Here is a 15,396-nt window from a genome sequence, read left to right on the forward strand (position 1 = left end):
TAAAGGAGCGAGGGATGGGAGGAGTTATAGGAGGAGGAGTTAAAGGAGCGAGGGCTGGGAGGAGGAGTTAAAGGAGCGAGGGCCGGGGGGAGGAGTTAAGGAGCGAGGGATGGGAGGAGGAGTTAAAGGAGCGAGGGCCGGGGGGTGGAGTTAAAGAAGCGAGGGATGGGAGGAGTTATAGGAGGAGGAGTTAAAGGAGCAAGTGCTGGGAGGAGGAGTTAAAGGAGGAGGAGTTAAAGGAGCGAGGGATGGGAGGAGGAGTTAAAGGAGCAAGGGATGGGATGAGGAGTTAAGGAGCGAGGGATGGGAGGAGGAGTTAAAGGAGCGAGGGCCGGGGGGAGGAGTTAAGGAGCGAGGGATGGGAGGAGGAGTTAAAGGAGCCAGGGCAGGGAGAAGGAGTTAAGGAGCGAGGGATGGGAGGAGGAGTTAAAGGATCGAGGGATGGGAGGAGGAGTTAAAGGTCTCATATTATGCTCATTTCCAGGTTCATAGATGTATTTTAATGTTGCACTAGAACATGTTTACATGCTGCAATGTTCAAAAAAGCCTTTATTCTTCTCATAGTGTCTCTCTCACTCAGCCTGCATTTAGCCTCTGTCTGAGAGATCCTGATTTACAGCCTATCTCCTCCCACTCTGCTCTGATTGGTCAGCGTTTCTGTCACTCAAACGTCCTCAACACAGCGTAACTGTCAACACAGCGTCACAGATAGAGAGAGAGAGCTACCGGTAGCTCTGACTGTAAGGAGAGGGAGAAGCAGCTAGAATAGCGTTTATAAACCACTTTAAAGTTTATAAACCAGAAACTTCACCCAGCGCCCGTTACCGGAGGAATCTGATCAGAAATCGGCGACAAATGAACAACATCTGCGGTCCAGACTCCAGGTTTTCCTGACGGTTTCTCTCAGGTAAATAATACTATTTATATCTCTGTTAGTTAGCTCAGTGTTTACCTTATGCATCAACTCTGTAAACCGTAAACACACACTCTGTTTTACGTCTGTCTTTACAGATCCATCTGTGAGAAATGACCGACAGAATCATCCCAGAGGAGAGCAGACAGTTGAGAGCAGATAGCTGTGAGCAGACAGCTGAGAGCAGACAGCTGAGAGCAGATAGCTGAGAGCAGACAGCTGAGAGCAGACAGCTGTGAGCAGACAGCTGAGAGCAGATAGCTGTGAGCAGATAGCTGAGAGCAGACAGCTGTGAGCAGATAGCTCTGTTTACATGGAGATACAGAGCTAACCCGTTAGCATGTAGCGACATGCTAACGGGTTAGCTACATGCTAACGGGTTAGCTACATGCTACCGCTATGAGACGGTGTGTAAACACAGCGACCATCAGGGTGGAAAATAGAAGATGTGAAACAGTAGTCAGTATTTCTGGTAAAAGACACCTGATAAACGTAGAAAAAAGTAATCAGAGTAATGGTATATTAATTACTGTAGTAGCTGTCTCTGTGTTACCATGACTACAGACCACCGGAGCTTAGTTTATCATAGTTTACCAGAGCTGAAAGACTTTCTCCTGTACCATGTCATCATAACTGATGATTACAAATGCTGTGTATAATTAATATTGTCATCTGTCTACTCAAATAAAGTTTGATTGTGAAACAGAAATGTGTTGTGTTGCTTACAAGTCACTATTTACTACCTGTACTCTTCTACATGCATGACATCAAATATATATAATATATAAATATCAGCTGTTTAAACAGTGTAATTACATAAAGCCTTTGTGAAAGAACATGTTATATTTAGATGATGGGAGCGTGAATGGTTGTCTGTCTCTATGTCAGCCCTGCGATGGACTGGCGACCTGTCCAGGGTGTACCCTGCCTTCGCCCAATGTCGGCTGGGATCGGCTCCAGCCCCCCCGCGACCCCTAACGGGATAAGCGGTTGCAGATGGATGGATGGATGGGAGTACATGAAGACTGTTCTGCTGGTTCTTGCAGACTAACAGTAGGAGCTACTTTGCTCAAGTTCGGTTGAGGAGGAGAGACAATGACGCGCTGTGGGGCGGGGTCAGCTACTGAAGGTTCTCTCTGGTTCGACCAGGAAACCCTTACATGGCTTGCATTTCTCTAATGACGTCAGAAGAGAAGGAAAAAAAACAAAGTGATTTTCTACACTCATTTCCGGACAAACGGAGCAGGAGAAAAAGAGAGAGGATGGTCTTTTATGATACTATGGTGGCCTGTAGACACACTGGGGACAGATATTGATGTTTAAAAGACATGGAAAAGTGCATTTTGCATAATAGGTGACCTTTAAAGGAGCGAGGGCTGGAAGGGCTCTATGCTCTAAATAAATATAAAATAAGCTGTTTTGATTCCCTGTGGCAGAGGCAGGAAGGAGTCTGACCGTTGTTGGTTCCTGGGGAGTTCCTGAAGGTCTCGTAGAACTTGGAGAGGTAGAGAACCATCAGCAGCTTGTCTGGTTCCGCCTCAGCAGCCACCTCCTCTCCCCTCGTCACCGGCTGGATGCCAAACTCTCGCTCAGCCACGTCAAACGCCAACTGGTTGTTCCCCGCCACGTCCTCCTCGTTCAGATAGTCATAGTCACTGAGGGGGAACAAAAGGGAGGGAAGGGTAGTATTCATGTTGTTCCTTCAAACATCCTCCATGTCCCTAGCGCTGGCTGGGAGAGAGATGGTGAGGTGAGATAATGGGAGGAAAAGAGAGATATGCTTCGGTTTCACTCAGCAAGTGTTCAAAATAAAACAACGCATGTGAGCGTGCCCGAACTGGCTAGCTCACAGCAGCTACTCTGCACTGCTCTAACTCTCTGGTCCCTCGGATCTTTTCCTAAACCTAACTAAGTAGTTTTGTTGCCTAATCCTAACCAAGTCGATCTATTCCTAAACCTAACTAAGTAGTTTTGTTGCCTAATCCTAACCAAGTCGATCTTTTCCTAAACCTAACTAAGTAGTTTTGTTGCCTAATCCTAACCAAGTCGATCTATTCCTAAACCTAACTAAGTAGTTTTGTTGCCTAATCCTAACCAAGTCGATCTATTCCTAAACCTAACTAAGTAGTTTTGTTGCCTAATCCTAACCAAGTCGATCTATTCCTAAACCTAACTAAGTAGTTTTGTTTTGAAAAGACTGGAGCGGAAATTGACTCATGCGTCACGTGTTGTTGGACATTCGTAGGAAAACACATGAAAAATCCGTTGCTGAAAGTCGTGCTGAGCGTCACAAAAAAAAGTGAAATTCGTGTCTATGTACACGAATGAAATAGATACAATTTTGTGACTATTTCACAAACTGCGTGAGACTGTGTTGGAACTACTCATGTTGAAAGGTGCTATAGAAATAAAGTCTATCATTATTATTATTATTACTACTGGAATAATCTGCAACGCAGCTCTACGTTAGAGACACTCATTCCTAGGGATAGAACGGTTCCGGTAAAAAATCCGAACTCTCGGTTCTCTAGTCACGGTTCTCTAGTCACGGTTCTCTAATCAGGGTTCTCTAGTCACGGAATTCTAGTCACGGTTCCCTAATCAGGGTTCTCTAGTCACGGTATTCCAGTCACGGTTCTCTAGTCACGGTCCTCTAGTCACGGTTCTCTAGTCACGGTATTCTAGTCACGGTTCTCTAGTCACGGTTCTCTAGTCACGGTCCTCTAATCAGGGTTCTCTAGTCACGGTCCTCTAATCACGGTTCTCTAGTCACGGTCTCTAATCAGGGTTCTCTAGTCACGGTTCTCTAGTCACAGTTCTCTAATCAGGGTTCTCTAGTCACGGTTCGGGTCGTGTATGAATTGTTCGGTTCATTTGAAATAAGTTATGAGGCCCATTGTGTGCTTTCTTCATGTAGAGTTAGGCTCCCGTTTATTGTCACACTAAATGGGGAACAGCCTCACAGTTTTCAGTCAAAAGGGCATGCGCAGAAAAAAAAACTTCAAATAAAGTTATCGGGGAGGAAAAAACTTCTCAGTTGGCACAGATGAAGTGCAGAGTGCGGCTGTCAGTCAGATAAGGAAATGGCGAGTAGACACGATAAAGTCCAGCTAGAGGATCCACCAGCATCGTTTGGCTCTGCTGTATGGGAGTATTACTGATTTAGTGTTACCATGAAAATGACAGAAAAAAGCTCAAATAAAGCTCTTCAGACAGAGGGTGAAAAGAGGAGCTGTAGCATAGCAGCTACCAGAAAATAAAATTGTTTGTTGAACATTAAAGCATGTCAACATGTTGAACCTGTAAAATAAGCATCATAGGTCCTCTTTAACTAACGAACTGTAATATACTGACTGTCTACACAATACTTCAACAGAGAGATTCATTTTGTCCCGCTCATTCCTCATTACCAGGCTGCTCAGTTCAAAGAGAGCCAGTCTGTACAGGTGACTCTTCACAAGCCTACAGAAAACGAGCTAAACCTGAATAACCCTCAACATTTCCACGTGTTTCTTGTGTGTGTGTGTGTGTGTGTGTGTGTGTGTGTGTTCTTACATGAGCTCAGGCCTCTGGCGGTGTAGGAGAGCGCAGAGGGCCAGGCCGTTCCTCCAAGAAGATGTGAGGTTGGTGACGTCGACCCCTCTGTAGCCCTGAGTCTGCTTCTGACACCAGGTCAGCAGCCGGCCAGGACGCACCTCGGACGCTGCACGACACAATGGAATCAACCATAGTCAACGAGGTCCTGTCAAGCTGCTGGACAGGGAATTTGCCCTTTGACATACAATCATATAATCTCTGCATTTGAACACTAGTTTCACTCGAGCCTTGTGACTTGACAGACTTGAATCACCTCCGAAGCCTAAAGCAGAGTAACCATGGCAGTAAAAGCAGAGACAGAGCAGACATTCAGGGCGGGGTACCGACCGGCCTACTTTACCAGATACCTGAGATCTGCAGCACTCCCTCTGACTGGAAATGAGCTTCATGGTTCATTCAGCTTTAAGGTCATTTTAGAGGCTGATGTTTGCAGTGCTGTTTGTGTTATATTGAGGGCGTGTTCCTCATATTTAGCCCACTCTCACTGATATAGATGGGGTGGACAAAATATTAGAAACACCTCTCAGTATATCGCAATACAAGTGAACAGCACCACGAACAGCAGCCTCCAAAATGACCATGAAGTTAAATCAAAACCTCTCTAAAACTATTTTAACAAAGAGTGAACATTATAACTAAGACTGTCAATCAATTAAAATATTTGTCACAAATTTTGTATCTGTTCAAAATGTACCATAAAAGGGAGATTTGTCAAGTATTAAATACTCTTATCAACATGGGAGTGGGCAAATATGCTGCTTTATGCAAATGTATGTATATATTTATTATTGTAAATCAATGAACACAAAACAATGACAGATATTGATCCAGAAACCCTCACAGGTACTGCATTTAGCATAAAACAATATGATCCAATCATAACATGATAAACTGCAGCCCAACAGGCAACAACAGCTGTCAGTGTGTCAGTGTGCTGACTTGACTATGACTTGCCCCTAACTGCATGTGATTATCATAAAGTGGGCATGTCTGTAAAGGGGAGACTCGTGGGTACCCATAGAACCCATTTACATCCACACATCTGGAGGTCAGAGGTCAAAATATACCTCCTCCTCTGAATGCTCTAGGTCTCTAGTTTGATCTATCCATACTCTGAATGCTCTAGGTCTCTAGTTTGATCCATCCATCCTCTGAATGCTCTAGGTCTCTAGTCTGATCCATCCATCCTCTGAATGCTCTAGGTCTCTAGTTTGTGGCTGTAAAGTTTCATGAGGCTGTGATTATCCTAGAGGTCACCACAGGTCATTTTATGCAGTGAGGTCAATGAAATGGCTCTTATGGGACTAACATCATCACACATGAATACAGTTGGGCTCATTGGATCCACAAGAGTCTCAGCTTTACAGTCATACCCAATTTATGGAATTCAACACTGTTTAGGGACCCCAGTATGCAGAAATATTCAAATACACCATTTTAGAATAGGAGAAATAATAAACAAATAACTGCATAGTTTTGGCCACAAACTGCATGTGATTATCATAAAGTGGGCATGTCTGTAAAGGGGAGACTCGTGGGTACCCATAGAACCCATTTACATTCACTGATCTGGAGGTCAGAGGTCAAGGAACCCCTTTGAAAATGGCCATGACAGTTTTTCCTCGCCAAAATTAAGTGTAAGTTTGGAGCACTGTTGAGCCTTCTTCCTTCCTTCCTTCATGACAAGCTAGTCTGACATGGTTGGTACCGATGGATTCATCAGGTTTTATAGTTTCATATGATACCAGTATCTTCACTATAGCTTTAAAACTGAGCCGCTACAACCTAAAAATCACAAGTTGCTTTAATGCGTTAAAGACATTAGTGGCGTTAAAACTAATTAGCGTTAACGCGTTATTATCAGAGTTAACTTTGACAGCCCTAGTTTTAGCATTTAGTACCTAATAAACTGGCAACTCAGTGTATGTGAAATAGAAATTGACCTTTTAGGCCTTGAAACCCAAACATGGGATTTCACTTAGATCTTGAGTGAAGACTTAAAGCTGTGTGAATCAGTGTTCTCATACCAACTATGGGTCAAATGAGCATGAGTAATGTTAAAAGGGGTCAATTATCACCAGCTCTCCAGTTCTCTTCAGCTCTATAGTGTTCTTACTGTCTTTTAGCTCAATGCTCTGGTTTTACTGCCCACAACTTTAATGTTATGGTTCTGTCACACCGTTCTCATCAACCTCAGCAGGAGGCAGAGGTTTCCAGTGTAGAAGCTCTGATAAACACACAGTACACACACAGTACACACACAGTACACACACAGTACACACATACAGTATACACACAGTACACACACACAGTACACACATACAGTATACACATACAGTACACACACAGTACACACACAGTACACACATACAGTACACACACAGTACACACATACAGTACACACACAGTACACACATAGTACACACACAGTACACACACAGTACACACACAGTACACACATACAGTACACACATACAGTACACACACAGTACACACACAGTACACACATACAGTAGACACACAGTACACACAAAGTACACACACAGTACACACACAGTACACACACAGTACACACAAAGTACACACACAGTACACACAAAGTACACACACAGTACACACACAGTACACACACAGTAAACTACCTGCAGCAGCACCAAACAGCAGACAGACAACGTTATCAACAAGCTGGAGCAGCAGCAGTAGGGCCGGACGATACAGCCAAAAATCTAATCACAGTTGTTTTTATATTGATCGATGTCGATAATTATCACAATATACATTTATAAATAATAATAATAATAATAATAATAACTAGAAGTGCACTCGGAGAGCGCAGACCTCCGCCAAGGCAGGTTTCATGTACGTCGCTGCCCTAATAATTAATTATGGTTTATAATATACAGTTATTTATTATCAGAACGGGTCGGGTCAATGAGGGCCGATTACATATGTAGAGTATATTTAACACTTCTCGTCACTGCTGCACACTACTTTAGCAGACTGTTAACGCATGCTCACCAGAGACCTTCACCGGTCCACTCAGCTAACTTCTGGTTTAGCCCGATTCTAACTTGAATGGGGATAAAATAATTCAATGGCGCAGCTCTTCTAGTCTTTCCAAATGTTCCAAATACAGCCGCAACAGTAACGACAGAGTAAGCGATGGCGGAGTCTACGACATATCGGCTGTCCGTCCAGTGATTTTTTAGGTAGCGAAAAACGGATTAAAAAAGAACTAAATCAAAAATAAATCTCATATATGTATCATCGTTACCGTGGAAGATTTTATCATGAACATTTCCAAGATCATTTTATTGCCCGGCCCTACGCAGTAGCAGCTGAAGAGACGGAGCTTTTCTCAGGATGGAGAACGAGACAGAGCTAAAAGGAGAGTGAATATTGGGCTTCTTTCCGGCAGGTACTCAAAATAAATGCTAATATTGTTTTGGACATGTAGATAAGCCACTGTTTGCTACCAGCTTCCCCATGACATCATAATATAAGATGATAAAATGTCAAAGTTGTGTTTAAGGCTTCTACTGGCGCCCCCAAGTGGACTAAAAAATCTAATAACCCCCTGAGACCGGCGGGATTGCCGGCGGGATTGCCGGCGGGATTGCCGGTGGGATTGCCGGCAATCCCGATGGACTTTACTGTCTTTCAGTGGCTGTAGCAGGTTCAGGTTTAGAGTTAGAGAGAAGGTTCAGATATCATATGAAACTAGCTACTACTATGTCATGCTAGCTTGTCGGGAAGGAGGCTAAATGACGCTCTAAAGTTTTGGCAATGAAAAACTGTCATAGCCATCTTCAAAGGGGTCCCTTGACCTCTGACCTCCAGATCAGTGAATGTAAATGGGTTCTATGGGTACCCACGAGTCTCCCCTTTACAGAAATGCCCACTTTATGATAATCACATGCAGTTTGTGGCCAAAACTATGCAGTTATTTGTTTATTATTTCTCCTATTCTAAAATGGTGTATTTGAATATTTCTGCATACAGGGGTCCCTAAACAGTGTTGAATTCCATAAATTGGGTATGACTGTAAAGCTGAGACTCTTGTGGATCCAATGAGCCCAACTGTATTCATGTGTGATGATGTTAGTCCCATAAGAGCCATTTCATTGACCTCACTGCATAAAATGACCTGTGGTGACCTCTAGGATAATCACAGCCTCATGAAACTTTACAACCACAAACTAGAGACCTAGAGCATTCAGAGGATGGATGGATCAAACTAGAGACCTAGAGCATTCAGAGGATGGATGGATCAAACTAGAGACCTAGAGCATTCAGAGGATGGATGGATCAAACTAGAGACCTAGAGCATTCAGAGGATGGATGGATCAAACTAGAGACCTAGAGCATTCAGAGTATGGATAGATCAAACTAGAGACCTAGAGCATTCAGAGGATGGATGGATCAGACTAGAGACCTAGAGCATTCAGAGGATGGATGGATCAGACTAGAGACCTAGAGCATTCAGAGGATGGATGGATCAGACTAGAGACCTAGAGCATTCAGAGGATGGATGGATCAGACTAGAGACCCAGAGCATTCAGAGGATGGATGGATCAAACTAGAGACCTAGAGCATTCCAAGGATGAATGGATCAAATTAGAGACCTAGAGCATTCAGAGGATGGATGGATCAAACTAGAGACCTAGAGCATTCAGAGGATGGATGGATCAAACTAGAGACCTAGAGCATTCAGAGGATGGATGGATCAAACTAGAGACCTAGAGCATTCAGAGGATGGATGGATCAAACTACAGACCTAGAGCATTCAGATGATGGATGGATCCTACTAGAGACCTAGAGCATTCAGAGGATGGATGGCTCAAACTAGAGACCTAGAGCATTCAGAGGATGGATCAGACTAGAGACCTAGAGCATTCAGAGGATGGATCAGACTAGAGACCTAGAGCATTCAGAGGATGGATGGATCAAACTAGAGACCTAGAGCATTCAGAGGATGGATGGCTTTCCTAGCTACATTGACAATAAGGGGGTTTCTGAGCAGTTTACACAACAGATGTGCTCGCCATCCAATCACCGAAAAATGCTGAAATCTCCAAATGTCAAAAGTTTTTGATCCCAAATCACAGCATGGCTTTTTCTACGGTGTTCCTCAAGGTCTTGGTGCCTTAATGTGGTATTTTGGAGGGATTATTGATCAGTTTTATCAATTCTCCAGTGTCTAACTATTAGAGACAAAATTAATCACCTCCTACCGTCAACTGGTACCAATTTATCCTCAAACTTAGGAACCTCAGAAACAGCTGTACAACCCGATATATATTTAGACCGCTTTTCTCCCATCAACCTCCACAAACTGACTTCACTGATCTCTTCATCTAATTCATCTACCTGTCTCCTACACCCCATCCCAACTAGACTGCTTAAAGAAGTATTACCTTTAGTTAGCACCTCTTTACTGGATATGATCAATGTGTCTTTACTAACAGGCTATGTACCACAGTCCTTTAAAGTAGCTGTAATTAAACCTCTTCTTAAAAAGCCCACTCTTGATCCAGAGGTCCTAGCCAACTATAGACCTATATCTAACCTTCCCTTTACCTCCAAGATACTCGATAAAGCAGTTGCCAGTCAACTGTGTGACTTTCTACAGAACAATCATTTATTCGAGGATTATCAGTCAGGATTTAGAATGCACCATAGCACAGAGACAGCACTAGTGAAAATTACAAATTACCTTCTAATGGCATCGGACAAAGGACTTGTCTCTGTACTTGTCCTGTTAGATCTTAGTGCTGCTTTCGACACCATTGACCATCACATCCTATTACAGAGACTGGAACATTTAATTGGCATTAAAGGAACTGCACTAAGTTGGTTTAAGTCCTATTTATCAGATCGATCTCAGTTTGTACATGTTAACGATGAGTCCTCCATGCATGCCAAAGTTAGTCATGGAGTTCAACAGGGTTCTGTACTTGGACCAATTCTATTTACCTTATATATGCTTCCCTTAGGCAATGTTATTAGAAAACACTCCATAAACTTTCATTGTTATGCAGATGATACCCAATTATATCTATCGATCAAGCCAGACGAAACAAACCAGTTAACTAAACTTCGAGCATGCCTTAAGGACATAAAAACCTGGATGACCTGCAATTTCCTGATGTTAAACTCAGACAAAACTGAAGTTATTGTACTTGGCCCTGAGCGCCTCTGAAACAAATTATCTAATGATATAGTTACTCTAGATGGCATTGCCCTGGCCTCCAGCACCACCGTAAGGAATCTGGGAGTTATCTTTGATCAGGATATTTCCTTTAACTCCCACATAAAACAAACCTCAAGGACTGCCTTCTTTCATCTATGTAACATTACGAAGATCAGGCACATCCTGTGTCAAAATAATGCAGAAAAATTAGTCCATGCATTTGTTACCTCTAGACTCGATTACTGCAATTCCTTATTATCAGGCTGCTCCAATAAGTCTCTTAAGACTCTCCAGTTGATCCAGAATGCTGCAGCACATGTACTGACAAGAACTAGAAAAAGAGATCATATTACTCCTGTATTAGCTTCTCTGCACTGGCTGCCTGTAAAATCAAGAATAGAATTTAAAATTGTCCCCCTCACCTACAAAGCGCTAAACGGTCAGGCCCCATCATATCTTAAAGAGCTCACAGTACCCTACTACCCCACTAGAGCACTGCGCTCACAGAATGCAGGGTTACTTGAGGTTCCTAGAGTCTCCAAAAGTAGAATGGGAGCCAGAGCCTTCAGCTATCAAGCTCCTCTTCTGTGGAACCAGCTCCCAGTTCCAGTCCAGGAGGCAGACACCGTCTCTACATTTAAGAGTAGGCTAAAGACTTTCCTCTTTGATAACGCTTATAGTTAGGGCTGTCTTTGACCAGCCCCTAGTTAAGCTGCTATAGGCCTAGACTGCCGGGGGACTTCCTATGACACACTGAGCTCCTCTCTCCTTCTATATATATTCATGTCCCATTCATTGTTACTAACTACATTCCTTCCCGGGAGTCCTTGTGCCTCCTTGTCTCGCAGGTAACCATGGAGCGGAGTCACACCTGGAGCGAGGTTATACCTGGAGCAGGGTTACACTTGGAGCGGGGTTTCACCTGGATCTGGATGTCTCCGGTATTGTGGCTGCATCTGCTGCCTGCTTGACACCAACTGCTACCATCATCAATTAATTCCGTCTGTACGAGGGACTACCAAGGCTTAGTGACAAAGTGGCAGCCTGGAGAATGAGACTTCTCGGTCACTGCCAAAGACATCAAGAACTCCCAGCAAGCATGCTGATGCTGTGGGAACCAACGCACGGGCATCGATCACAGGGACGTCCCACACCAACATACATGGACGTACTGAGGAGAGATGCTGGACAGTGCTGGCGAGCTAGCTAGATGTATGGTGGACTGAGACAGCTGGAAGCTCCACTTGAAAGCCCGTCTAAGGACGACCCAATGATATCAATTCCGATAGTTGTATTATCACTCTTTTACATCCACTACTATTGGTTTTGTGTTATTAGTCCTACTTGTATTAGTTATTACAGCTGCTAGGCTATTATTGTCTCTCTCTCTCTCTCTCTCTCTGTCTCTCTCTCTCTCTCCCCTCCTTCTATGTGACATCTACTGTTGACCTGCTATCTCCCCCTAAAGACCCCCTGGAACCCCTAAAAAAGAGGTCTATTGTGGGTCTCAGAGGTTAATGCTGCTTTAGATTGCGACTAAACAATGACTTGCTTCTCTCAGGGAGAACACTCCATCATAGGAAAGACAACTGCCTCAGACCAATTTGTTTATCAGTCAGAGTAGAGCAGGTCTGAGCGGCATCATGTCTGACCCTCATGTGGGTGTAATGGTATCCAGCTGTATTGTCTGTGATGAGGTGTGTCAGCCTGTGACGGAGATAAGGCTAAAGTTTCCCCTCAGTGGAGCTCAGTAGGCATTCACTATGATGTCAACCTTCTTTTCTCCAGTAAACTTCAGTTCACTTTGTTAAAGCTATGAAAGCTGTCATGCTATATTGACTGGCTGAGTCAGTCAAACAGTGTCTTAATTTCACTTCTGAAGGTATCAAAGCTTCATGCAGTGTTAATGGGCCTGTGGATGCATCTAATCTCAGCGGTGGCTCATAGGATGATCACATTACCATTACAACATGACAGGAGAATACAGTCCCATCTGAGAGGTTGGCAGCAATCCTTACTGGCACTACTTTGTCTCAAGATATTTGCATCTACAGTCTGTTATTACAGCAGCATGAGCACACGTAACACTAACCCTATAATCAGTATATACGTGCTCAACACTGTCGGAATACATAATCGATTCAAATATTAAATCACGATTAATCACAAATTCGCACATGTTTTATCTGTTAAAAATGTAACTTAAATGGAGATTTTTCAAGTATTTAACACACTTATCAACATGGGAGTGGATAAAAACTTGGGGGTTGCATCTCACCTCCTCTGCACAAGTTCATTGATCCCTGTGTGGGTCCTCCTCTTCCCAGGTGGCAGGAGTCCTGCTGGCCGTCAATGAACAGGTGACGCACCTGAAAGAAGAAAAAACAGAGGAGAAAGACATGAGAAGATATGTAAAATAGTTTTAAACTTGATCAAATAATGTTTAACACAATCACAGAGACACTTAAGTCATTGCAGAATCAAACAGTAGGATTTAGAAGATTTGCAGTTGACACACATCTGCTGGGAGACCCTTCAGGGACAACTGAAGGTGGACACATAACGGCCATATACTCCATCAAAACAGCTGTATATGGCTGCTGGTTGGCAGAGCGAATAAAGGAACATACTCATTGTTAACAACTCTCAAATCTACCAAAGCAATGACAGTTCAATAGGTATGCACTTAACACTTGCTCTAATCCAAATATAACACAAAAGGTAGAGACACTACAGCTGGGTTTACACCAAAAGTTCTGGGGACTTTTAGATCCTGGAACAACTTTTCAAGGAACTAAAAGGTTCCTTTAACCCACTGTTATCTGCGTTTCCACCAAGATTATGCAAATCAGTCCGCTTATGTATGAAAAAGCAACATGACATGTGATGAGGGCTGCTGGTGGTCACAACAGTAAACTCACTCTGCAGCCTGCAGCTCAGTGTGTCGTCTGTTTACTCTAAAATACACGTCAGAAAATAATAAATGTTAGTTCTGGTACTTTTAGAAAGTACTACCCCCGACCAGGGCCTTTTTCGGGGGTAAAATGTACCCAGAACTTAATTTGGACCCTGGTCTAGTTCTTCAAAAGGTCGTTAGTTCCGGGGGAAAAATCCAGGTAAAGTTCCTGCGGTGGAAATGGGACTATAGCTAGAAATATTATCTATCCACAGCTACAAATGTTCTATTCGAGGGGTGAGTTGGGTGGCATCACTGCATGATGCACAGTTCAAAACATGTCATGAGCTTGCTGGTAAAGAGAAAAGTGGCATTTTTTTCAGTCATTGTTGAGCTTATTTGCGATATCTGCTTCTTTAAAAACATATATATCATCTCTGATTCAATGATGGTAAAATCGTTCTTAATCACTCAGATGAGATTGAAACATTTGAATCCAGTATCACTCAGCAGAAGACCCAGAATGTTGGACTGACCTGGTGTGGGCGTACACAGCTGGAGTTGAGGTTGGGGTAGCGGGTGGCGGGGTCAATGGCGTAATGTTCAAAGTTTTTACTGATGTTCTCCGTGGTGGTCTGAGGCAGCAGCCGGTAGATACTCTCCCTGAGGAACAACAGCGCAACTTCAACCGTCTGACAACTACACTGCAACTATCAAACACTGAGTGCTGCTTTCAAAGCTACAGATAAAGACCACTAACATGAAATCAACATCACTTGTGTATTTACACCAGACATGTCCAGACTGCATTATTTGACTACTTTACTTTGTTTCGGCAGGTGATAACAAGGCTATCCGTTTTCATGTGACATGAAATACGCACAGAGAAATCATGGTCTCCTTCAAAGCTGATATGGCTCATTACAATTAAGATCACAAAAAGGACCCCAACCTGTAAGTCAAAGAAGTAGAGAAGGTGTAAAGCTGCAGTAGCTCCAGTAGCTGCCTGTAGACACTGGGCTTTTCATTTCTTTTGTATTCTTAAACTAAAACTAAAGTTTCAGCTACTTTATTGATAGTTTTAGTGTTATGGTATTTTTTAAATATAAAGTCACAAGGTTAAAGACAAAGTATCCACTGGAAGCCAGGAATATATGTTTAATTAATTTTATACCAATCTTCCCATTAGATCATGAAATATTACATTTTAGCCTGAGAGTGGTGCTAGCACAAAGCAAAATAGATACGGTCCATCCTCAGGGGAGCATGAATTCATCTGTTCTAAATGTACCTTAAAGGGAGATTAGTCAAGTATTTAATCCTCTTATCAACATGGGAGTGGACAAATATGCTGCTTTATGAAAATGTATGTATACATTTATTATTGGAAATCAATTAACAACACAAAACAATGACAGATATTGTCCAGAAACCCTCACAGGTACTGCATTTAGCATAAAACAATATGCTCCAATCATAACATGGCAAACTGCAGCCCAACAGGCAACAACAGCTGTCAGTGTGTCAGTGTGCTGACTTGACTAGGACTTGCCCCAAACTGCATGTGATTATCATAAAGTGGGCATGTCTGTAAAGGGGAGACTCGTGGGTACCCATAGAACCCATCGCCAACATTTAGTGTAAGTTTGGAGCGTTATTTAACCTCCTTCATGACAGGCTAGTATGACATGGTTGGTACCGATGGATTCATCAGGTTGTATAGTTTCATATGATACCAGTATCTTCTAGCTTCTAGCTTTGAAACTGAGCCGCTACAATCGTAAAATCACAAGTTGC

The 15,396-nt window shown here is 43.0% G+C and overlaps 1 protein-coding gene across 10 annotated transcripts in view; it reads right to left on the reverse strand.

Moving 5' to 3' along the window:
• mical2b (microtubule associated monooxygenase, calponin and LIM domain containing 2b) overlaps positions 1 to 15,396 on the reverse strand; it is a 141,612-nt gene that overhangs the window by 69,822 nt on the left and 56,394 nt on the right. For all 10 annotated transcript variants that reach the window (XM_074634094.1, XM_074634092.1, XM_074634096.1 and 7 more), the window contains exons 10-13: positions 14,136 to 14,262; positions 12,982 to 13,072; positions 4,469 to 4,616; positions 2,369 to 2,568 (exon numbers count right to left, since the gene is read on the reverse strand). In XM_074634094.1, coding sequence (XP_074490195.1) covers positions 2,369 to 2,568; positions 4,469 to 4,616; positions 12,982 to 13,072; positions 14,136 to 14,262 — 566 coding nt within the window. The remainder of the gene's footprint in view (positions 1 to 2,368; positions 2,569 to 4,468; positions 4,617 to 12,981; positions 13,073 to 14,135; positions 14,263 to 15,396) is intronic.

The sequence above is a fragment of the Sebastes fasciatus genome, chromosome 4 (assembly GCF_043250625.1).
Source record: "Sebastes fasciatus isolate fSebFas1 chromosome 4, fSebFas1.pri, whole genome shotgun sequence".
NCBI classification, from domain to species: Eukaryota; Metazoa; Chordata; class Actinopteri; order Perciformes; family Sebastidae; genus Sebastes; species Sebastes fasciatus.